Consider the following 24,464-nt stretch of genomic DNA (forward strand, 5'->3'; position numbering starts at 1 on the left):
AGCTTGTGCTGCTCATCCGGGGAAGGGACAACTTTAATCGCGTTTGTGGGGCGCGGTGGCACCTTTTCTGTGCCGTGGGGGACCGCGGGCAGGGCTGGCAGCAGGGAGGAAAGGGGAAAAAAAATGGGATTTCTGGGTTTCCTGCCTCTGTTCCATCCGGTGTAGCCGTGCCTTAACGCGGGGAGGGGGCGCGGGTCCCCAACAGGGGTCGGGCGGCTCTGGGGAGGAGGATGCGACCCCCGCGGGGGGCAGCGGGGACGGGGGAGGGGGGGGAGGAGGAGGAGGAGGATGAGGATGAGGGCGAGGATGAGGATGAGGATGAGGATGAGGATGAAGATGAAGATGAGGATGAAGATGAGGATGAAGATGAGGATGAGGATGAAGATGAAGATGAGGATGAGGATGAGGATGAAGATGAAGATGAGGATGAGGATGAGGATGAGGATGAGGATGAGGATGAGGATGAGGATGAGGATGAAGATGAGGATGAGGATGAAGATGAGGATGAGGGCAAGGATGAGGATGAGGATGAGGGTGAGGGTGAGGATGAGGATGGGGATGAGGATGAGGATGAGGATGAGGATGAGGATGAGGATGAGGATGAGGATGAGGGAGAGGATGAGGATGAGGATGAGGGAGAGGGTGAGGATGAGGGTGAGGGTGAGGATGAGGACGAGGATGAGGATGAGGACGAGGATGAGGACGAGGATGAGGATGAAGATGAAGATGAAGATGAAGATGAAGATGAAGATGAAGATGAAGATGAAGATGAGGATGAGGGACAGGGTGAGGATGAGGATGAGCAGGGACACACGACGCTGCTTCCAGCGCCCGAGAGATGCGCCGATCTCCGGCGGGGCGGCTCCGGGGGCGGCGGGGATGGAGCGGGGCCCCGCTCCGCCCGGCCCCGGAGGCGGAGCCAGCTCCCGGCGCGGCGGGATCGGGAGCCACATCCCGCAAAGGAGGAGCGGGGCCGGGCACGGCAGCGGGGCGGCGGCGGGGCCGGAGCCCAGCGCCGGAGCTCCAGCAGCGGGGCCGCCCCGCGCCGCCGCCAGCACCGCGCACCATGTGGTGGGACGAGCGGGTGTCGGCGCGGTTCCGGAGGAACCTGCAGCCCACCCTCACCTACTGGAGCGTCTTCTTCAGCTTCGGCCTCTGCATCGCCTTCCTGGGGCCCACGCTGCTGGACCTGCGCTGCCAGACCCAGAGCTCGCTCTCGCAGATCACCTGGGTCTTCTTCTCGCAGCAGTTCTGCCTCCTGCTCGGCAGCTGCCTCGGAGGGGTCTTCAAGAGGACGTAAGAGCCCGGCAAACTCAGCGCTCCCCCCAGACCCCCCTCCCCGAGCCCGGCCGCCCCTTCCCGGGGCTGCGGGGCCGAGCCGGGGATGCCGCGTGGGGAAAAAGCGTTCCCGAGTGGAATCGAGCTCGGGGGGCGTCGCGGAGGGTCCGCAGCTCTCTCGGGAGGGGAGGGGAGGGGTCTCCGCTCCCCCCGGCAGCCGCAGCTCCGCTCCCGGTGCGGCTCCATCCCCTTGGAGAGGAGTCTCCGCTCCCTGGAGCCCCGCGCAGCGACAGCCTCAGCGTGAAGTTCCAGCCAGAACTTCCCGAGAGGGTTTTTAAAAATATTATTATTATTATTATTATTATTATTATTATTATTATTATTATTATTATTATTATTATTATTATTATTATTATTATTATTATTATTATTATAATATTATATTATATTTTATTTTTATTATTATTATTTTTAGTAATTTTATTATCTTTATTATTTTATTATTTTATTATTTTATTTATTTATTTTTTTATTTTTTTTATTTTTTTTTCCATCAACCTTGGTTGCTTATCGCCAAAAAAAATTATTTTTGGAAGCGTGTTTTAATAACCTCGGCGTCGGCAATGGTGGCAGAGCCGCGTTTTGCAGGAGTTTGGGAGAACACGTGCAGGGATGCGAGCGGTCCTCGTGGTCTGGCTGGGGTGGGGGGACACCGGGCCGGGGGCTGGGGGGGTCAGCAGGGACCTTGAGAGCCCCGAGCAGGGATTCTCAGCCAGCCCCGTGTCCAGGATGTGTTGTTAATAAATAATCCACGCTGGCTGGAGGCTGAGGATTGCCAGGGAGGCGTTTGATTTGGGGCTGGGTGACAGCTCCGGGGATCAGCTGATGATTTACGGGGCGGTGATGTAACGTGCCAGCTCGGGGTGTGTGTGTGTGTGACATCCACGCACCGCGAGTGGGGCTGGGCTGGGGACGCCACAACTCCCCAGGAATCCTTTAAAAACCTCCTTTAAAGCTGTTGAACATTTGCGAGCTGAGGGCAGCCCTGGAGAAAGGTGCTGGATCTCCGGAGCTGTGGCCGGGGAGGAGGGGGCGAGAGGGGCTCGGGGGGATTGGGGACAGCTCGTGGGGACCTCGCTGCGGCTCTGCCACCTCTCCGCCAGTGCTGGCTCAGCAGCAGAGCCTCTGCCAGCCCCCGGGGCTGCCTCGCATATGTTTGGAGGAGCGGGGAAGGAAAATGCAGGATTCCTGCTGTCGGCTCCTTCCCAAAGCTCCGCCAAATCCATCGGGGGGGGTTTTGTGCTTGGAGGTTCCCGAACTTTTAATTCTGCTCTTTGAGGGGTGAAAAGCGTGTTCGGTGCTGGTTGTGATGCCAGGGTTTGGGATTTTGGAGGAAAAGGGATTTGTGGAGTGCCTGTGAGCCCCACTGGGGACTGACAGCCCTGCCAGGCAGGCAGGAGGGAATATTTGGGATATTTGGAGCCTGTGAGTGTTGTGGGGGTGTTACTCAGAGCCCTGCAGCCTCCAAATGTGTGGGAATAATAATTGTTCAGGCTCCAGGAGCTCCGGTACAATCCCTTCTTCAGGGATGGATGGATTGAGCTGTCCTGCCAAGGCTTTATAAATCAAATTACGCCGCCCTCGGGGCCTCGGTGCCAGGCAGGGAGGAGCAGTGGCCAGGTCATCTTTCCCAGTTAGGAGATGGAAAGCTGCTGTGGAGCATCCCTGGAGCCTGGCTGAGGGCTGAGTGGGATTTCTGGTGCCTTGAGGGACGCAGATTTTGCTGCTTCCTTTGGATTAAATCGGTCTGGGTGACTCGTGAGGGGGCAGGAATGGGTGGTGGCACCTAAATCCAGGTTCTCCTGTCCCCCAGGTGCTGCTCCCTGCTCCTGGAGCACTGGGAGGAGGGATTTTAGTGCTGGTCTGTCCCTTCAGCTCCAAAATTCCCTCTTGTGCGAGATTTGAAGGAAAGATGAAGTTTGATCCTGCCAGGCTCTCCGGGGGATGGAGGAACAAATCTGCTGCTCTGCCCCGAGCCCTGGGATTGCTGTGGGTCCCTTCCCTGGGATTTTGGGGGTGCAGCCCCCCAGGAAATGTGGTTTGAGGTTGGCCTCAGGCTGCTGCTCCCCGGTGACGCTCCCTGGGTGACATTTCCCAGGATATGCAGCTTTTCCAGGGGGGTTTTGTATCTCTGGGCTCGGGGTTTGAGCCCCCCTGAGCCCCTGGTGCTGCTGGGGGGGCTCCAGGAGCACAGCGAGCCCTGAGGACTCCTCTTGCCTGGAATCACCTGGAAAATATTCCCAGGAGCCCCCGATGGGATGGGAGTGCTGGGAGGACCAGCCTGGGCTCGGATACGTGAAGGGGAGGTGAAATTTTGGGGAAATTCCCACTCCTGGCGCTGCCAGCTCCAGGGGGGAGCTCTGTCCACCCGCATTTCACTTTCCTTCCCCATTTTGCTGCATTTCAGACTCGAATTGTGAAATTAACATCCTGACAGAACCTGACATCCACCAGGGTGCCCCAGATTGGTGTTGGGATTTTTTTAATTCCAAAACAGCATTTTTGTGTCTTTTTGAAAACCTGCTTCTGTTGGCAGGGTTTGGGGGTGATGCCAGTGGTGTGGGCAGAGGTGAGGAGGGCACTGGGCAAACTGGAGCTGTGCTGGGCGGGCTCCTCCCAGCTTGATCCACCCCATTCCTGCAGGGCTGAGGAGATGGGACCCTTTTATTCTCCTGTCACCAGCTCCCAGCGACGGCTCTGTTCTGTCCCTGACCCCAAATTCCCGACTCCTGGAGCTTTCTGGGGCTCTCAGGACACTTCACTTGTCACTGCTGCCTCTTGTTGCTCAGAGAGCAGCGCAGGATGAGCTCCTCGGGGACACAAAACTCCAGCTCCCTGCAGGAGACCAGGGGATCTGGAGGCTGCTGTGGGAGAATCCTCGCCTCCTCCACGTCCTCACCTTGTCCCCTCGGGCCTTTGGGTTTTTAATGATCAGCTTTGCAAGTCTGACTTGGCCTGATTATCATTTTCCTCCTTGATGTGAGAGATTTGGGAAAAGGCTCCCTGAGGTGGGGGGGAAAAAAAAAAAACCCCACAAACCTGTGCTGGGAGCTGAAGAAATCCTGCTGCAGCCTGGGGAACACCGAGCTGGGGGCTCCTGAATCCCTGGGCGAGGGAGAGGGGAAGTTCTGCTGGCTGGGATTGGCTGTGGAATTGCCCATCCTGACCCTATGGATCAGCCCAAACCTCTCACGGGCTCGTGATGGGCTCAGGAAATGCTCTGGGTGCTCCCAAAATGAAATCTGGGGCGTTGTGAGGCTGGTTTCACACCCTGCTGGAGCAGAGCCGTGCTGGGGACACAGAGAGCAGGCTGTGACATCAGGGCTGCTTCTCCAGCCCTTTGGAGGGGTCTGGCACCATCAGGACACGCTGAATTCACGGGGTTTGGGGAGCTTGCCGAGGGTTTTGTGTCTCAGGAAATCATTCAGGGCCCCCCAACCCCACCTGGGGCCTGGCACTGGCAGCAGCAATTCCTCGGTCCCCCCTCGTGCCAGGGCCAGCAGGGCTGGTGCCACCCCGGGCTGGTGGCATTTCCAGAGGGTACAACTGTGTCATTAACCCACGGCTGGAGGCAGGAATTGTTATCCGGGGTGACATTTTTAGTGCTCATTAAACACACAACATCCCCCCCAAGCCGTGTTTGGCTCTGGTGATGAACCTGCTGCCCAGCCAGGCGGGGAGCTGTGCAGAGGAGGCGTTTTGGGAACGCTCCCTGAGGTTTTCCCATCGCTCCCGGCCTCGGATTCAGCAGCTGCTGGTGCTTCTGCCTCTCTCCCCGCCCTGGAGGGAGCAGCCTCGGCTCTCCCGGCTCGGAGCTGCTCCTCTCTCATTTGCCAGGCGCTTTTCCTGCCGTGACTGTGCACATCTCGCCCGGCTCCCTCCCTCCTTCCCTCCCCCAGAAATCCCACGGCTCTGCTGTCAGAGGACCATCAGGAGTCACCGCTCTGCAAAATATTGTCTGCTCCTGCCCTGCCCTGCCCTGGGCACCGCGGGGCCCTGGCACGGCCAGGAGCACCGAGGGGTGCAGGAGGGATGCAGGAGGGGTGCAGGAGGGGTGCAGGGGATGCAGGAGGGGTGCAGGGGGTGCAGGAGAGGTGCAGGGGATGCAGGAGAGGTGCAGGAGGGGTGCAGGAGAGGTGCAGGAGGGGTGCAGGAGGGGTGCAGGAGGGGTGCAGGAGGGGTGCAGGGGGTGCAGGAGGGATGCAGGAGGGATGCAGGAGAGGTGCAGGAGGGGTGCAGGAGGGGTGCAGGGGGTGCAGGAGGGATGCAGGAGGGATGCAGGGGATGCAGGAGGGGTGCAGGAGGGGTGCAGGAGGGGTGCAGGAGGGGTGCAGGAGGGATGCAGGAGAGGTGCAGGAGGGGTGCAGGAGAGGTGCAGGAGGGGTGCAGGAGGGAGCAGAGGGGTGCAGGAGGGATGCAGGAGGGATGCAGGAGGGGTGCAGGAGGGATGCAGGAAGGGTGCAGGAGGGATGCAGGGGATGCAGAAGGGGTGCAGGAGGGATGCAGGAGGGGCTGCCCTTGGCCTGTTTGCTCCAGTGGGTGCAGCAAGCAGGACATGGAGGGCCAGGTCACTGTGGGGCTGCAGTTGGCTGAGGGCAGTGCCAGGGCCATGGGCAGTGACAGGATCAGGGGGCAGTGACAGAGCCATGTCCAGGCTGTCCTGCATCCTCCTCCTCCTCCTCCTCAGTCCTTTCTCCAGCCTGGCTGGGGCAGTGGGGCAGGGATGCTTTTCCTGGCTGGGAGTGTCCCTGAGCACTGCTCAGACCCACATCCCCCAGTCAGTGCTGATCACCAAGTGCCACCACCCCATGACAGGGACCTGCTGGTGCCATCCCTTCCCTTCCCTTCCCTTCCCTTCCCTTCCCTTCCCTTCCCTTCCCTTCCCTTCCCTTCCCTTCCCTTCCCTTCCCTTCCCTTCCCTTCCCTTCCCTTCCCTTCCCTTCCCTTCCCTTCCCTTCCCTTCCCTTCCCTTCCCTTCCCTTCCCTTCCCTTCCCTTCCCTTCCCTTCCCTTCCCTTCCCTTCCCTTCCCTTCCCTTCCCGGGGCACAGAGCACGTGGAGGGAGGTGCAGAGACTTCCCTGGGAGCAGGTCAGCACCTCCAGGCAGCTCTGGGATTTCCAGCAGCTCTGCTGTGAGCAGGAGAAACGCCCTGGAGCTGCTCAAAAATCGGGATGTGGCCTCACCTGCAGAGCCCCACGTCCCTTTCTGCGCCCCCACAGAAAGGCCAGGTTGTTATCCCACCTCCAGCACGGGTTTGGAGGGATGGTTGTGCTTCTCCTCAAGAGCTGGGTGGGAAATCTGCCTCTTGGAGGCATCACCCTCCAGGCAGGAGGAGCAGCGCCGCGGGCAGGGTGACACCGGGCTGTGGTGTGTGGAGCATCTCCCTCAGCGGAGAAACCGCGGCTGCCGGAGCTGGAGCTGCAATTCCCGGGGTTTGGAACAGGAGGTGAGGGTGGCGAGGCCGCTCCTCTGCTGGTGGCGCTGATTCTGTGCTGCCTTTCCCCTCCCCAGGCTGGCCCAGTCCCTGCTGGCCCTGTTTGCCTCGTCCCTGGCCATCTCGCTGGTGTTTGCCATCATCCCGCTGTGCCACAACGTGGTGGTGCTGGCCGTGGTCATGGCTGTGGCCGGGCTGGCCATGGGCTGCATCGACACCATCTCCAACATGCAGCTGGTCAAGATCTACCAGAAGGACTCTGCCATCTTCCTGCAGGTGAGAGCGGGGTCCTCATCCCCCCGGGAAGGTTTAGGATGGATTTTAGGAGGAATTTCCATCCAGGAAGGTTGGTTGGGCATCGGGATGGTGGAGACCCCATCCCTGGAGGTGTTTGAGGAAAGCCTGGCTGTGGCACTGCGGGGCCCTCATCCCCCAGGAAGGTTTAGGATGAATTTTAGGATGAATTTCCATCCAGGAAGGTTTAGGATGGACTTTAGGAGGAATTTCCTGCCAGGAAGGTTTAGGATGGACTTTAGGAGGAATTTCCATCCAGGAAGGTTTAGGATGGACTTTAGGAGGAATTTCCATCCAGGAAGGTTTAGGATGGACTTTAGGAGGAATTTCCATCCAGGAAGGTTTAGGATGGACTTTAGGAGGAATTTCCATCCAGGAAGGTTGGTTGGGCATTGGGATGGTGGAGGCCCCATCCCTGGAGGTGTTTGAGGACAGTGACACTCAGGTCCGGTGACAAGATTGCACTCAATGACCTCAAAACTCTTTTGGGACTGAATTAATTGTGCGATTCCGAGGAGGAGGCGCCGGCGGCTCTGCCACCCTCCCGCTCCACCGCCTCACCTCTTGCAGGCCCTGCACTTCTTCGTGGGCTTCGGGGCTCTGCTGAGCCCCCTGATCGCCGACCCCTTCCTGTCGGACACCAACTGCATCCTGTCCAACGGCACGGCCAACGCCTCCAGCAACCTCCCGCACATCCGCAAGTCCCTGCTGCCGCACCACCCCGGCAACCTGTCCCACTTCGACCTGCCCATGAAGGGCCTGGTGGTGACACGGGTGTCCTACGCCTTCTGGATCATGGCCCTCATCAACGTAAGCGCTGCAGCCGGGAATGTCCCGCCGGGAACATCCCCGCTCCGCGGTTTGGGGGGTTCTGGGAATGGGAGCACAGCAGGGATGGCTGTGGTGGCTCATGGCGCACGTGAAAGGTTTGTTTGGTGCCAAATCCTGTTTTTATCAAGGCACTTCACTGCTGGGAGTGATTCTGGGATTTGTCTGAGCTCTCTGGGAGAGGTTTGGTGCCTCCAGCACCTCCTGGGCAGGAGCTGGAGCAGCAAACCCCGCTCAGATCCGGAATTTTTCCTTCGTGCTCAGTTGGCAGCGCAGGGATGGCCACACAGAGGGGATTCGCAGGGATATTCCCAGGAAAGAAGTGATCCGGGCCTCTCTCCATTTATTATTTTCCCTGGAGGTCAAAGCAAGATGTAAAAGTCCTTCCTCTGAGGGGGAGATGAGGGATCTGGTGTTCCTTTTGCCCACCTGAGGGGCTCCTCAGGGTGATCCTGTCCGGCAGGATCTGGGCAGATCCAGAGGATTCCTTCCCTCTGGAATTCAGCTCTCAGAGCCAGAGGATGTGATTGTTTCCCTGCTCCTGTCCTTGGCCACCAAAGCAGCCCCAGGTTTGCCCCCAGCAGCGGGCAAAGGGAGCTGTGCTTCCTTTTCCTGGGCTCTCACCATTCTATTATTATTATTATTATTATTATTATTATTATTATTATTATTATTATTATTATTATTATTATTATTATTATTATTATTGTTATTATTATTGTTATTGTTATTATTATTATTATTATCATCATTATTATCATCATTATCATGATCATTATCATGATCATGATCATGATCATTATCATTATCATTATCATTATTTATTATTAATTTTTTTATTTAAAATTTTTTATTATTTAATTATTTAATTATTTAATTATTTATTTTTTTATATTATTACTACTACTATTATTATTTTCCCCCACCCAGGGGTTTTCAGGCCCTCCCAGCTCCCTGTGGGAGGAGCTCAGGCAGGTGCTGGGATGACTTTCTGGGCAGAGTTACCCAAAAAAAGGCCCAGCCTGGGAGGAGAGGCAGCTTTAATTACCTCCAGCTCTGCCTGTGCCACGGGAAATGTGCTTTTAATTACTCCAGAGCCAGCAAACCGATTTATTTTGGAAGCAGAGTTTAACACCTGCTCTGAACCCGATGTTGTGCCTGATTTTGGGAGCTCCAGTGGGAATTTCCAGCCCCGTCTCTGTCCCCAGCAGTATCCTGTGGGTATTTTTGGGGCAGGCTGTGGGTTTGAGCTGAGTTTCTGCATCAGGACGCGCTCAAGTGCTGCATGCACGGGAGGGTGGGTGGAATACAGAATTCCCAGGCTGTGGAGGAACACCAGGAATGTGGAAAGGAGGCTGGGAGACTGATTTTGGGATAAGGGTTAAATAACAGAGTGGGGAGTTGTGTGTGCTCAGCTCCCGAGCCAAGCTGTGATTGCTTTTCCCAAATCCTTGGGGAGGGAACTGATTTTATTCCGTGTTCAAACCACCCCAGCCCACTGGAGATGCTCAGCTCCAAACTCTGACCCTCCTCAAGGTGGGAACAGCCGAGGAAAAATGATGGGAAAGGGTTGTTAAACCCCTAGGGGATGTGGGTGAAAAGAGTTAACAACAGAAATGGAAACCAGGAGCAGCAGCTCGGTTATAAAATGGCCAAATCCCACATTTCCATCCCGTTTTTTGTGTGGATTCTGACAAGGCACGAGCTGAAATGATTCATTTCGAGCTCTTGCTTTTGTTTAGAGTGGAAATGTCTCAATCTGACTCTGGCACAAGTGCTCTGTGCAGAGCTGACAGCGGAGTTGTGCCGATGTTTTTGAAGCAAAACGGGTTTGCTTTGGGAAAATGAAGCAGCTCAGCATAATCAAAACAAAGCGCTTGGATCGCTCCCAGCCAAAATCTTTCACTCGAAGAGAAAAATTTTTATGCCTTTTCATCCCGATTTTGGAACGAAACCCCCATATTTTAAATTTCAGTTCTCCCACAGAACGGAAATTTCATCACCCAGCCCGTTGCAAGGGGCTGGAAATCAGGGGAATGTTCCTTGGAGAGGGATGTGTTTGTCCGGAAGGTGCTGTCCCAGGGGAAGTGTGGGACACTCCATTGTGCTCCACAGCAGCCTGGGATACAATGGCAGGGAATAATCCCGGATTCCTGGGGGGAACAGACTGAAATAGCAGCGGGAGGGAAGGAAGGAGCTGGAATATCCCCACGCTGAGCTGGGGGATGCAGCAACTCGCTGAGTTTTTGAGGATGGATAAAAGCTGCCAGGAGAGGGGAGGGAGCAGCTCTGGGAATTTGGGAAGTGGAGCTGGAGCACTGGGTGAAGGGAATTGGGGGCTCCTGGTGGGGGATGATGCTCTGGTTCCCTTTTTTCCCTTGGGGAAAGGAAATCTTCCTGCCAAAATAACCCAGAAAAAAAACCCCAAAAAGCAGCAAAAATATCCTGAGAAGGAATTCTGGGAGAAAATGGTTGTGGCACCAAAATCTGGCAGCAGGAGGGATGGTCAGGGGTGGGATGGGGGATCCAGCGTGGGGCCACAGCCAGGGGTGGGACCTGCTGGAAGTGTCCCAGCCTGGTGTGGAGAGCAGGGATAACCCAGAGTGGGACTGGAAATTGGGGAATCCCAAACTGGGGCCCAGGGATAACCCAGAGTGGGGCTGGGAATTGGGGAATCCCAAACTGGGGCCCAGGGATAACCCAGAGTGGGGCTGGGAATTGGGGAATCCCAAACTGGGGCTCAGGAATAACCCACAGTGGAATTGGGGAATCCCAAACTGGGAACCAGGGATGACCCAGAGTGGGACTGGGAATTGGGGAATCCCAAAGGGATGACCCAGAGTGGGACTGGGAATTGGGGAATCCCAAAGGGATAACCCACAGTGGAATTGGGACTTGGGGAATCCCAAACTGCAGCCTTGTCCTCGAGGCTGGGAGTGTCCAGGGCCGTTATCTGCACAGCCAGGCCCTCTGGGGGTGGAATATTTTTGCTAAATCTGCAATTCAGAAGAATGAAATCTGCTCCTGACCTCCGGAAGGATCAGAACTATCAAGCAAATGCGTTTTTCTTCCATGGGACCGAACTCACTGTTCCTATTCCCATTGTTCCCAGAACAATGCAGACCTCATAAACGAATTCAGGCACGAGGGGCGGGGTGTGAGGGAGGGGGGGGGAGTTCTCCATACATTTAAATCATGCCACGAGCCAACAAAAGGCAGGAAATTTGGAGCTGGAGCTCACACTTGCTCCCAGACATGTAGAAAACAAGGGAATGAGCTGTCACTTAGGATTTCCTGGCTTTCTCCCCCAGTTGGTTGCAGTGTAAACACCGCTGGGTTGTGCTGGGAGGAGACGGGAGGGCTTCGTTCGCTTCCCTCTGTTTCCTCGCCGGGGAAAGAAAAAGCAATTCCCTGTGGAATTGGAGGCACCACGGAGTCGTGGGTGTGAGCTGGGAGCTGCTCATCCCATGGGATCAGCTGCCCCATGGATCCCGGGGTGGGATTGCGGGAATTGTGGTGGGATCGTGCTGGATGGAGCATCCCTGGATGATGTGGCTGGTCCCTCTGTGCTCTGCTCAGGCTGTCCCTGTTGGCCTGGGAACCGCGGGCTCCTCTCTCAGGAGGTGCTGAGCAACCCCTGCTGATGGCTGGGGACAGGGCTGGGAGCAGCTCCCTCTTCCTTCCCGCAGAATTCCGGCCCCAGCTCCAAGCGCTCCCGCTGGGGTTTCGTTCTTTGGGCTGCAGCAGAAGGTTTGGGGTTTGCAGGGCTGGTGTGGCGCTTTGGGAGCTTTGTCCTGGGGTCCCTGTGCTCATCTCCAGGTGAATGCTGGACCCTGGGTGCCCCAACACATCAGGAGACTTTTCTCCCGGTTTTCTCCCTTTTCACCCCCCACTCTCTCCCATCCCACCTCAGCATCCCCTTGTCCCATCTCTCCCTTCTCTCGGGATTCCCTTCAGGCACCCCCCCTGCGGATGACAGCGCCTGGAAACGCTGCTGCAGGGGAGCTGGGCTGTGGCTTTGGGATGTCCAGGAGCTCACCCAGCTCTCTGTCCCCTCCCCAGCTGCCCGTGCCCATCGCTGTGTTCTTCCTGCTCTACAAGGAGAGGATGGTGCCCTGCTTCAACGGCAGCAGCCACCCGCTGCTGTCCGCTGACGAGCTGGCCCTGGAGACACGGCCTGGGGACAAGGACGAGCTCTCCACCGCTGCCCAGAGACCCCACACAGCTGCAGGTGAGCTGGAGGTGCCTCCCTGATGGATTTTGGGGGGAAAAAGCCAAATTCGAGCGTGTCTGGGTGTAAGGAAAGAGGCAGCGCTGCTGTCTGAGGAGGAAACGTCGCCAAGTGTGCACAGGGAATCCAGGAATACCCAAACAATCCATGTGGTGCCCAGTTGCCCTCAAATGAGATGGAATCTTGAGCAGAGATTGGTATCCCAGTCCCAATGAGGTCTCCAGGCTGTGTTTCTCCATTCCATATTCCTCTGAGCCATCCTAAAGCCAACCCTGGGCCCCCCAACCCTTCAGGGACACTTCAGGGCAGTTGTGCCCCTTCATCCCCTCCTGGTTTTGGGTCACTTTTCTTACTGATTTTTCAGTTTAAAAGCGGTCATTGCACTGCAGACACTGATTTTTATAGGAAAGAAATAAGAAATAATTAATTTCCCCTGCCTCTTTTGAGGGGAAAAGTGAAATCCAGCAATACTTTGCTCTCCTGCTCATGGCTGCACCCTGCCTTGGGGACAATGGTGACATTGTTCTTTGCCACCCAGGAGAGACGTGTCAGAGTCAATTCTTTGGGTAAACAGTGAATCTCAGAAGTAAATATGGTTTGGGACCGTGGGAGTGTTCCGTGTTATTCCTGGAAAGATGGATTTGCCCCTGGGGAATAAAAGGGGATTTCAGGGAACTCCTGAAGGTGAGGGGGAGTTGAGGTGTGGGAGGGCTCAGGGGTGTGTGTCCCCCTTCCCCAGGGGTGGAAATACCTGTTATCCGAGGGATGGGAGCTCTCCTGGGCACGGCTCTCCTGTGGGGCAGCTCCAGGGATTCAGGGATTCAGGCATTCAGGGATTCAGGGATTCAGGGATTCAGGGATTCGGGGATTCAGGGATTCGGGCATTCAGGGATTCAGGGATTCGGGGATTCAGGGATACGGGGATTCAGGCATTCAGAGATTCAGGGATTCAGGGATTCGGGGATTCGGGGATTCAGGGATTCAGGGATTCGGGGATTCAGGGATTCGGGCATTCAGGGATTCAGGGATTCGGGGATTCAGGGATTCAGGGATTCAGGGATTCGGGCATTCAGGGATTCAGGGATTCGGGGATTTGGGGATTCAGGGATTCAGGGATTCGGGGATTTGGGGATTCAGGGATTCGGGGATTCAGGGATTCAGGGATTCAGGGATTTGGGCATTCAGGGATTCAGGGATTCAGGGATTCAGGGATTTGGGGATTCGGGGATTCAGGGGTGCCATGGTCCAGTTTTTATTGCCACAGCAGGGCCAGAAGTGTGGAGCCATGAAAAGGGAAAAGGAGCACGAGCAGCTGCAGGAAGAGAAGTGGCAGGAGAGCCCAGGGGTTTGGGGTGTGAGGAACCAGGATTTTGGGGAGTGGAGAGACAGGGTTTTGGGGTGTGGAGAGACAGGATTTTAGGGTGTGGAGATCCAGGATTTTGGGGAGTGGAGAGCCAAGGTTTTGGGGTGTAGAGATCCAGGATTTTGGGGAGTGGAGAGCCAAGGTTTTGGGGTGTAGAGATCCAGGGTTTTGGGGTGTGGAGATCCAGGATTTCAGGCTGTGGAGATCCAGGATTTTGGGCTGTGGAGATCCAGGATTTCAGGGTGTGAAGAGCCAGGATTTCAGGGTGTGGAGATCTAAGATTTTGGGGTGAGGAGAGCCAGGATTTTGGCCTGTGGAGATCCAGGATCCAGTCTGTGGCCAGATCCCATACCCATTCCCATTTCCTTCTGGAAGCACAGAGGAAGGTGAGGGTGAGGTGGAGCTCCCCAAGCTCAGCAGTGCCAGGCGTTCAGGATCCTGGGTATGGCTTTGTGGACAGGTTTGTGGATCTGTCCCACAAACCAAACCCCACTGAGCCACCCAGCCCCGGGGGGACATTCTGCTCAAGTTTGCTTTGCATTGTTCTCCACCAGCTCACGAGGATTTGTTCAACTGCTGCCAAAGCAAAAATTTCCAAGGGGCTTCCTTCACCTATTTCGCCGTGCACATCACCGGGGCTCTGGTTCTCTTCATGACTGACGGGATCGTGGTGAGTGCAGTTGCCCAAATCTCTGGATTTTTTGCCTTCCAAACCCTTGTGACACCACCAGGGGCTGAGGGGTTAATGGTGAGAGGGGTTACACAGGTACGGGGATATCCCAGGCTCTCCATCTCCAAGGATAATCAAACCTGAGCTCTAAAAGCAAAGTTTGGGGAGTGTGGAACTCTGTTTGGGAATGTGGAACTCTGTTTGGGAATGTGGAACTCTGTTTGGGAGAGTGGAACTCTGTTTGGGGAGTGTGGAACCCCAAAAAGGAGTGTGGAACTCTGTTTGGGAATGTGGAACTCTGTTTGGGGAGTGTGGAACTCAGGGGAATGTGGAACTCTATTTGGAGAATGTGGAACTCTGTTTGGGGAGTGTGGAACTCTGGGGGATGTGGAAATCTGGGGAATGTGGAACTCTGTTTGGGGAGTGTGGAACTCTGGGGGATGTGGAACTCTGGGGAATGTGGAACTCTATTTGGGGAATGTGAAACCCCAAAAAGGAGTGTGGATCTCTGGGCTTTTCCCTGGAACACCTGTGGAGCTTTGCCCTTTTAGCACAGACCAAACCCCACATCCTGCTGCTGGTGGATCTGCAAACCCTCAGGGGCTGTTCCAGAATAACTGAGGGACAGAGGAGCCTGGAGTCCCCACGGGGATGTCACAGGGGGGTTTTTCCTGCAGGGAGAGTACTCGGGCTTCGTGTACAGCTACGCCGTGGAGGAGCCGCTGGCCGTGGTGCACAAGGTGGCCGGGTACCTGCCCAGCCTCTTCTGGGGCTTCATCACCCTGGGCAGGCTCATCTCCATCCCCGTGTCCTACAGGATGAAGCCAGCCACCATGGTCTTCATCAATGTGGTGAGGATGGGGTTAACCCCTTGCATCCCTCTTTCCGTGGGTGGGTTTGGAGCTGCAGCTCCAGCTGGGGTGGACAAGGTGCCCTCCAGATTTAAATCTCCATTTCCTGAGCCTGCTCCTCAGTGAGGGTTGGGAAAGCAACCCAAGCAGGGTTGGCACTAAAAAATCCACCAATTTTATTTACCTTGCACCGTGCCTCCTTCATCCACGGGGAAATGAATTCCTGGGACAGCCACGGGAAAGGGAAGGCAGGAATCGCTGTAAATTCGCTGCTTAGGCAGGAAAAATGTTGCTGAGGTTAATAAAACCCCTGGGGAAAGGGACAGGAATCCTTTGGGGATGTGTAAGGAAGATCTGTGCAAGGATGTGCAGAAAACAGGGAGGGGATGATCCCAATCCCTCCTTACAGAGAGGAAAAGCACGAGCAGGCAGTCAGCTCCCAATTTCCTTGGAACCAGGAGTGATTCTGGTGGCTGGATTTTGGTAATTAAACACATTACACGCATCTAACAGGGTGGGGAGAAGATTTTGGGATGCTCTGAGTAAAAATCCACCTGGCTGTCACCGCCCCTGAGCAGTGCTGGGAGCTGCTGTAGGAGCGAGCAGCTCCTGGAGTCACTGCAGCCTCATCAAAACAAATTCCAGCTCGAATTGGGCTCCTTTAGCATCCAAATTTCTCCTGAAATTCAGCACTTGCGCAATCAGGGCCCGAGCAATTAAAACAAAAGCAGCTGGAATATCAGAGCTCCCTCTGCTGACTCTGCCCTGGATCACTCGGGAATTTCCCAGAGCTTTTGGTTATTTCCCATTGAGGGAAATTTGATTTAAATGCAGTTGCCTCTTTGGCTTTAATTCTGTGGCTGCGTCTTTATTGAGAGTTAATTCTGTAATTATTGAGAGTGACTTCAGCCTTACTCAGCAGAATAAAGAATTGTCAGCAATTAACACATGTGAATATTGTTGAAGGTACTATTGTATTTTAAAGTATATTTTTTCAGATAAAACTCTAACTTTCTACATAATGAAATTGAGCCTTAATTACCAAAATTAGCAAATTTTTTAAAGCCAGATGGATTTTCTTCTGCCTTTCAGTTTCTCAAACATTGATTTATTTTTTTTTCTCCAGCATATTTTCTCTTCTAGACTATATCCCATTAAAAACAAACATATTTTTTCTCTTCCAGACTATATCCTATTTAAAACTTTATTTTAAATTATTTAAATTAAATTATAGGATGAATAAATTATTTTTTAAAAATTATTTTTATATTTATTTATAGGATAATAAATTATAAACTATTTAAATTATTTTAATATTAATGATTATTATTATTATTAATAATGATATTATTATTATTATTATTATATTTTAGGATTTTATATCCTATTAAAAACAAACATATTTTTTTCTTCCAGACTATATCCTATTTAAAATTATATTTTAAATTATTTAAATTAAATTATAGGATGAATAAATTATTTTTAAAAAATTATTTTTATATTTATTTATAGGATAATAAATTATAAACTATTTAAGTTATTATTTTAATATTAATGTTCATTATTATTGTTATTATTATTGTTATTATTATTATTGTTATTATTATTATTATTATTATTATTATTATTACATTTTTAGGATTTTATATCCTATTAAAAACAAACATATTTTTTTCTTCCAGACTATATCCTATTTAAAATTATATTTTAAATTATTTAAATTAAATTATAGGATGAATAAATTATTATTATTATTATTATTATTATTATTATTATTATTATTATTATTATTATTATTATTATTATTATTATTATTATTATTGTTTTTTTAGGATTTTTTATCCTATTAAAAACAAACTCTAGACTTTTTCTAGAAGCATTTTTCTGACTGATTTTTGTGGGTGCTGCTCACAGGTCGGGGTCCTCATCACCTTCCTGCTGCTGCTGATTTTCTCCTCCAGCGTGGTTTTCCTGTTCGTGGGCACAGCATCCCTGGGGCTGTTCCTCAGCAGCACCTTCCCCAGCATGCTGGCCTACACCGAGGACATCCTGCAGTACAAAGGTGAGCTGCATTTTTGGATCCCATCCCCTTTTTTCAGCTCTTTCCCTCCTCCCTTGGGGAAGCCTGGAAGTTCAGGTTTGCTTCTGGAGGCAGATTTGTTGTAGAAAAATGTCAAATTTTCTGTTTTGCTGGTGAGTAACGATGCCAGGCAGGGATGCAGCTTTGGTTCCTGGTTTGGGGAGCTCAGGGAGAGGCAGGAACGCTGCTTTGGAGGGAAATAGGTGTAAAACATCACCAGATTACCTGAGCTGGAAACCCCAGAGCCTCCAGGATCCCTCTGTCTCCAGGGAAACGAGACACAAAACCAAAAACCTTTCCAGCAAGAGCCAACATCAGCTCTGCCAGCACACACAGGTGACAGGAAATTGATTTTTTTTGACTCTTTCACCTTTCTGCACTACTTCAGAGGCATTTCCAACACAAAGTGGGAATATTCATTGAGTATTTGTGACTTTTGTGGGGTGGAAAAGCTTTAGAGGAGCACAGGGTGGCCCTGCTGGCTGTGTCACCTCTGCTGCCACCACCCTGTTTCCCTTGCAGGCTGTGCCACAACCGTGCTGGTGACCGGAGCTGGCATTGGAGAGATGGTGCTGCAGCTGCTGGTGGGCTCGGTGAGTAGCCAAAAATATAAAAACCCAAAATAAACTTGGGATTTACAAGTCAGAACCTCAGTTCTGGGCACTGCCTGAGCTTTATCCGCCAGCAAAGCCCTCCCTGATGATGCCGGAGGAATCTGACTGGTGTTTGATCCCTTTATTTCCCATCTGTGAAAAACGAGGTTCACATGATTTTTATAGAATTTAAAAGTTTAATAAAAAAAACAATTAGGAGAAAAAAATAAAATATACAAATACAGCCAGGTGTCTCTGCATTCACCTTACTGACAAAGGATTGTCCCTTAAAAATAGAATCCTACTACATATCCATAAATTCTCACACATATTCATACACTCTCATCCATATTCATACATTCTTCTTAGGATCTTTGGTGTTCTTCTGTTCAGTTTTCTCTTGCCCCCTTCCCAAGAGATCAATCTTCTTGAGATTTACATTCCCTGATACCAGAAATGCAATAAATTCCTCCCCCCAGAGTTCTGGTCACTGCTGGTTTCATCTGGATAAGATATTTACAAATGCAGGAGTTCTCCAGCTATTTTTTTTTTTCCTCAGTCTTTGGTTTATACAAATAAAAACAGATTTTATTTTAATTCTATGCCATAGCCTAACATATATGTATTATACCACTATTCCTAAATTTCATCAATAACAAAAGAAAACTACATTAATACATTAATACAACAAAAAAATCCTCATTCTTACACACATAACATTCATTTTAATATTTGCAAAAATCCAACAATATAAAATCTATCTATAACACCATCCCAGATTATCCACGATCGGGGCAGCTACAGTTTCCTGGTGTGTGGGATGATCTTTGGATGCTTGGCCTTCACCTTCTACGCCCTGCTGGTGTTTTTCCACAGGATGTACCCCAAGCCCTCCCCAGGTAAGGGAGCCCTGATGCTGCTTTGGGATGGGAGCACAAACCTCGCTCCAGAGCGTTCCAGCAGAATGCAAGGAAATGTTTATTTTACTGCTGCTTCCTCTCTCCTTTTCCTGCTTTGTCTTGCCCACAAAGCCTTGGCAGCCGCAGCTTGGGGTTTGCTTTCTTTTCTGCTGGAGAAGGAAGGGGAAAAAAGCAGGAATCACAGACAGCACCAGCTTCCCTGGGCTGTTCCCTGGCTGAAATCCAGGGAATGAGTAGGGCTGCCATCCAAGGGCAGCTGTCAGGCTCTTGGAAAAAGCCTGACTGATAAAGGATTTTTAGTTATCACCTCAGTCTGGAGCTGCTGGTTGTTTTTATACAAAAGGAGCAGAGTGAGACAGGGAAAAAAAAACCAAATCCAGGTGTGGCTTGGGCTGCTCTGGGCACTGGTGGGGTCAAAACTCAGGGCTGGGTCTGGTTCTGGAGCCCCAGTTTGAGGAACTGGGAAGGGTTTGGAGAATCCTGAGGGAGCTGGGAAGGGTTTGGAGAATCCTGAGGGAGCTGGGAAGGGTTTGGAGAATCCTGAGGGAGCTCAGAAGGGTTTGGAGAATCCTGAGGGAGCTGGGAAGGCTCAGCCTGGAGAAAAGGAGGCTCAGGGGGAATTCCTGGCTCTGCACAAGTCCCTGCCAGGAGGGGACAGCCGGGGGGGATTTGGGATGTTATCCCAGGGAACAGGGACAGGAGGAGAGGGAACGGCCTCAGGCTGGGCCAGGGGAGGCTCAGCTCGGACAGCAGCAGGAATTTCCTCATGGAAAGGGCTGTTAAACATTGGAAGTTCCCTGGAATTTGGAGCTCCCATCCCAGGGAAGGCCTGGACGTGGCGCTGAGGGCTGGTGAGGAGGAGAGGATGTGGTGAGGGGGGGGGATGGAATAACAACATTCCTGAGGGGAAAAACCTCACATCAAACCCCTTTAATCTCAATTAAAGTGCCCATTGAGGTGAAATATCAAATTAACCTGAAATATTGAATGAATCTTTTGCAGAGCTGGACGAGGCCTCCCCTGACAAAGCAGCAGTGCCCGAGGACACGGGGCAGTACCAGCGCTGAGGGAGGGCCCAGCTCTGCACAAGCAATAAACCCACCCCTAATTAAGCATTAACTCCCAAGGGTGATTTCACATTTAATGAACTGAATCATGCAAGTTCTCTGCAATCAAAAGCACAGCAGGTGGGGTAAGGCAGAATCGAGGAAATCAAGCCCAAAACGTCGAGCTGAGCACGGGGTTGTGCCAAAAAATCCTGGGAAGTGCCAGGACTAAAAGCAGGGATGTTTGCACAGCAGTTCCTCCTACAAATGAACTTTATTTTTTACCTGCTCAGGACAGAGAGTGGGAAGGAAAAGCTGCTCTCTGCTCCTCATCCAAGACTGAATGTCTCCTGGCTTGGTCACTGCATTGAATAGATTTTATTTCTGGCCTGTGCTGCACAGGACCCCCCTTGAATTTACAGCACAAATCTGGGTTTTAATTCATTTTTGTGACTCGAGTCAGTGTCGCCTCCCTTGATCCTTCCAAAGGGGGAGAAATTCCACAGTGGCAGAGCCCCTCCAGGTGCACACAGGTAGCAGGGCCTGTCTTTATTTGCACACTTCATTTCTGTATATTCCACACTCTAAACAGTGTCTTACTCAGCATGCTCAGGCCTCTTAAATGATTTAAGTAATCATTTACTTTTCTATTTTTTTTTCAGGGCAGGGGGGTGGTTTCTCTTATTTTTTTTAAGTCAAGAATGAGCTGTGCTGGTTTGTTTTGCTTTAAGTCACTCCTCGAGCTGCTCCAGCTGCGATGTCTTATTGTATTTTTTTTTAAGGCTGGTTTTTATTCCCAGTTTCCCAGCCAAGCTCCAAGAGAGAAAGGATTTATTTTTATTTTGGGAGCCAAGCTCCAGCTGCTTCACCTGTGCAATCTCCTCATCCAGGTGCCTTGTGTAAGGTACTCCCACAGCCCACGCATGTCCCAGCCATGGAAAGGACTGGATTTTTCAGGAATGTCCAGGCTCCATCCAGCTCCTCCTGCCGGGAGTGGCTGTGGATTTAACTCCTCGCTTCAACTGCTGTATGTGATGTACATATGTACGTGTGTATATAAAGCAGTGTTTAATTAAAGGTGATTGATTGCTAATTGATTGATTGCTGGCTGGACTCATTCTGACACCCTCCATTTCTTAGGTTTTTTAAACTCAGGCTGAATCTAATTTTTTTAAATTAAATTTTCTTTAATTAATTTTTAAAATTAAAATTTTAAAATTAAATTTTAATTATTTTTTAATTAAATTTTTTATTAATTTTTAATTGATTTTTTTACATTAATTTTTTTATTTTAATTTTTTTTTTTAATTAAACTGGTTTGGGCATTTGAAGAATTGTGGAATGGTTTGGGTTGGGAGGGACCTTAAATCCCATCCTGCCATGGCCAGGGACACCTCCCACTGCCCCAGGTTTCTCCAGCCTGGCCTTGGACACTTCCAGGGATGGAACAGCCACGGATTCTCTGGGAAATTTCCCATTTTTCCCAGCAGCAGCTCTTCCCTGCCATAAAATATCCCCACAAACTCCTGTAGAAAAGAGCCTGGAGCTGTTGAATTGCCGTTTTCCTCCCTTCAGGCGAGTTTGGATCAAGCCAACCCAGCTGAATTCCGGATTTAGCTCATCCCTGGATTTCAGGGATGTCCTCCTGCCCCAAATCCCTCAGTTGGAATCTATTCTGTAAGCCTAAAATGAAACTAAACTGAATTCCAGGCTAGGCTGGAGCACCCTGGGGCAGGGGGAGGTATCCCTGCCTATGGAATGAGATTTTTAAGCTCCTGCCACCCCAAACCTTTCTGGGATTTGATTCCAAGCCCAGCAGAGATCCCAGTTCTGTAATTCTCCTCCAGCTCCACAGGATGCCACTCTTCCTCTCCTGGCCCTGCCTGCAACAAATCACCCGGAATAAAACAGGGAATGCAAATAAAAACCCTCAATCTGTGCTTCCTCCAGCCCCTCCCACCATGAGAACATCTCTGGGCCCTGCTCGGAGGAAATGAGCACCAAACACTTCCAGGAGGGAGCAGATTTGGGAAGAAATCTCCTCAATTTGTGTCACAGCAGGGCTGGCAGCTTTTAAACCATCCCTCCTTCTGGCCTGGCAGGTTTGGTTAAAACACAGCTCAGCTGATTCTCAGTTAAAACCCACCATCACAATTCTTGGGTTTGGTAATTCCAATCTCCATTTTGGCTACTTGGAAACAAAAATAAATCCTATTTTAAGGAAATTTTCACCAGAATAGCACCTGATTTAGTAAAAAAAAAACTTTAAAATACAATTTACCTCAAGGTCTTAAGAATTCCCTCCTTATCACATCCCCTGCAGCTGTAACTTTCTATTTTCTCTACTGAAAGAAAAAAAGACTCAGCCAAATGAGCAGAAACTTTGTTAAAAATATTTATTTAAAAAAATACAATTGTTTTGCATGTCTGGTTGCACATAACTATTAACATATGATTGACTTGAATAATTTGCTACAATGCTTTTTTTTTTTTTTTAAAGCCAGCTTGCATTATACAAAGCAAAATCCCTCTGTCAGTTCTTACATAAAATAGTTTTTTTTAACTATTCCCACCCCATTTTTTTTTAAAAAAAAAAAGATTGCAATACATTGATTTTTATTTTTATTTCTTTTTTTTTTTTTTTTTCTTTTTTTTTTTTGCACAAAAAAATCGAAGCAATAGAAAAAAGTCACCTGATTTCTCAGGAAAGACCTTCATGATGTTTGAATAACAATTCCCAAAGAGCCACTGCCAAAGCAGCATTTGTCACTTTGAAGTGTCAGGACAGTGCAAAGGAAGTTTTAGCATCTTAAAAAAAACTTTACCTCCCAATCGTATTCAAACCTGAAATGTGCTCAAAAACTCCATCCCTGCCCTAATCCAGTTGCTCAGACTTTGAATTTTCAGGATGATTTACACACTGAAGGTCTTCCTAAATGTTATCTCGGAAGGTTAAATAAAAGCAAAATTTATTAACACTGAACAATTACTGAAAACTTTGGCTATTTATGTACTTGCATTACATACCAGCATATTTTTTTTTTATTATTATTTTTTATTATTTTTTTTTTTAAACACAATGGCATTAAGATAACTCTAATAAGGTATTTAAAAAATAAAAAGTCAGACTGAGAAGCAATTCTGTCCCAGGCAGGGTCACCCAGCTGGAACAAGGGGTGACTTTTACAGTTGTCTTGTCCAGAAAAGTCTCCAGTGTAGGAAGTTTCAGACACTCACTACAACAAAACTTTGCCTCTTGAATTTGTACTATATATATATATGTATATATATATATATATATTTATAGAGAAAAGAAAAAATGCAACTCTGTTCTGGAAAGAGCCACTGGAAATCTTCCCCCTTTTTTTGCTGCTTTCAGGGGGGTTTTCACCACTGATTGTTCTGAAAACCCCGAGGGAGGGAAAACAGGGAAGGAAAATCTCCAGCCCAGAGTTCCAGAGGGAGGGATCTGCTCCCAAAAAAAAATAAACCTGCCAAGAACCCAGCGCTCAGCCTGAAAATTCCAGCAAGGAATCCACCCCAAAATCACCTTCCCAAATCAGATGTGCACTCCAGGAATGAACAGGACAACACAGGCACGCGGCACCAGGGCTGGATGGGGAGCTGGAGTGGCTAAAAATTGATTTAAATTGATTTAAATCCCTCCCAAACACAAAAATCTTCCCAGCCCAGGGGAAGCTGGAGCAGCTGGATGTGTGCTGATTCCCAGGATTCACCCCCAGATGAATTCCAGCTGCCCTGATCTCCTTTAGGGGACACGACCTCTGTGTTTCCCTGGAATTTTTTCCTTTTTTTTTTTTGATTTATTATTCCAAATCAACTTCTCAGCTCTAAAAACAGAGGGGAATTAGCATTAAATGTGCTACTGTACCCATCACAAAGCACTGTGACGTACATAAGGCCATCTGGTAACACTGCAACAGGCTACAAAACAAGTTGGAAAAGGGAATTTTAGGATCTTTTCTCAAAGCTACAAAGGATAAATCTCAACCCTGTTCACAGAGAATGAAACGTTCCAAAAGTATATTTTATATAGAAAAAAAACCAAAAACAACTCTGTGCAACTGAACAACAGCAGAACAACAACAAACAAACAAAAAGAGAAATCAACACAATTCTAGGAAGCGGTTTCAAAGCTTGGAGGGGGTTAGGACATGCTAGGGAAAAATAAAAAATAAAAAATAAAAATAAACAATCCCAAAATTCATCCCAAGGAGCTGAGAGCAAAGCCAGGGATTGGAATATCAGAACCCAGCACACTCCAGGAACCATGCACAGACCACCCTCAGAGCCTCCCCTTGTTCTAAAAAAACACAGAAAAATAACCCAAAAGGAAAGAAAATAAAATAAAATGAAAATAAACGACGACAGCTTCCAGTTATTGGTACAGCACTGCTGAAATGGGCTCTGGAATCAACCCCAGCCTCTCTCCACTCACATCCCTGTTTTCCAAAGGGTCAGGATTCCCCCAGCCCTGCTTTGAGATGAAAACCTCCTGCAGCACAACCTCAGCAGAGAAATCTTTTAAAATCCAGCCCAAACTTTTGTTCCATGCACACAAAACTACTCAAAAAACACATTTTAAGACTTTTTTTTTCCAGATCCAACAGCATCACAAAAATAACCTTTGGCAACTCACGGGTCCACGCAGGGACAGGATTGATTTGAGTGCTAAAAGAGAAGAAAAAGCCCCAAAAAAAACCTCCAAAAGGAGTGCAAAATATTCCAAAGTGGCGACTGCACAGTGCAGAATCTGCTCAGAGAGGGAGGATGGGGATATTTATGTGGATTTTTG

At 50.1% G+C, this 24,464-nt stretch overlaps 1 protein-coding gene across 1 annotated transcript; it reads left to right on the forward strand.

The window, feature by feature from the left end:
- The first annotated feature begins 975 nt into the window (after window positions 1-975).
- Window positions 976-20,741, forward strand: SLC60A1 (solute carrier family 60 member 1). Its single transcript, XM_086861635.1, has 10 exons — window positions 976-1,296; window positions 6,850-7,048; window positions 7,637-7,876; window positions 11,957-12,125; window positions 14,043-14,158; window positions 14,836-15,009; window positions 16,924-17,071; window positions 17,612-17,682; window positions 18,461-18,581; window positions 19,605-20,741. Exons 1-10 carry the CDS (start codon window positions 1,067-1,069, stop codon window positions 19,667-19,669), a joined length of 1,533 nt encoding a protein of 510 aa, XP_086717761.1. The 5' UTR covers window positions 976-1,066; the 3' UTR covers window positions 19,670-20,741.
- Window positions 20,742-24,464: the final 3,723 nt, after the last annotated feature.

This window comes from Cyanistes caeruleus, chromosome 24, assembly GCF_971803275.1.
Source record: "Cyanistes caeruleus chromosome 24, bCyaCae1.hap1.1, whole genome shotgun sequence".
Classification (NCBI taxonomy): domain Eukaryota; kingdom Metazoa; phylum Chordata; class Aves; order Passeriformes; family Paridae; genus Cyanistes; species Cyanistes caeruleus.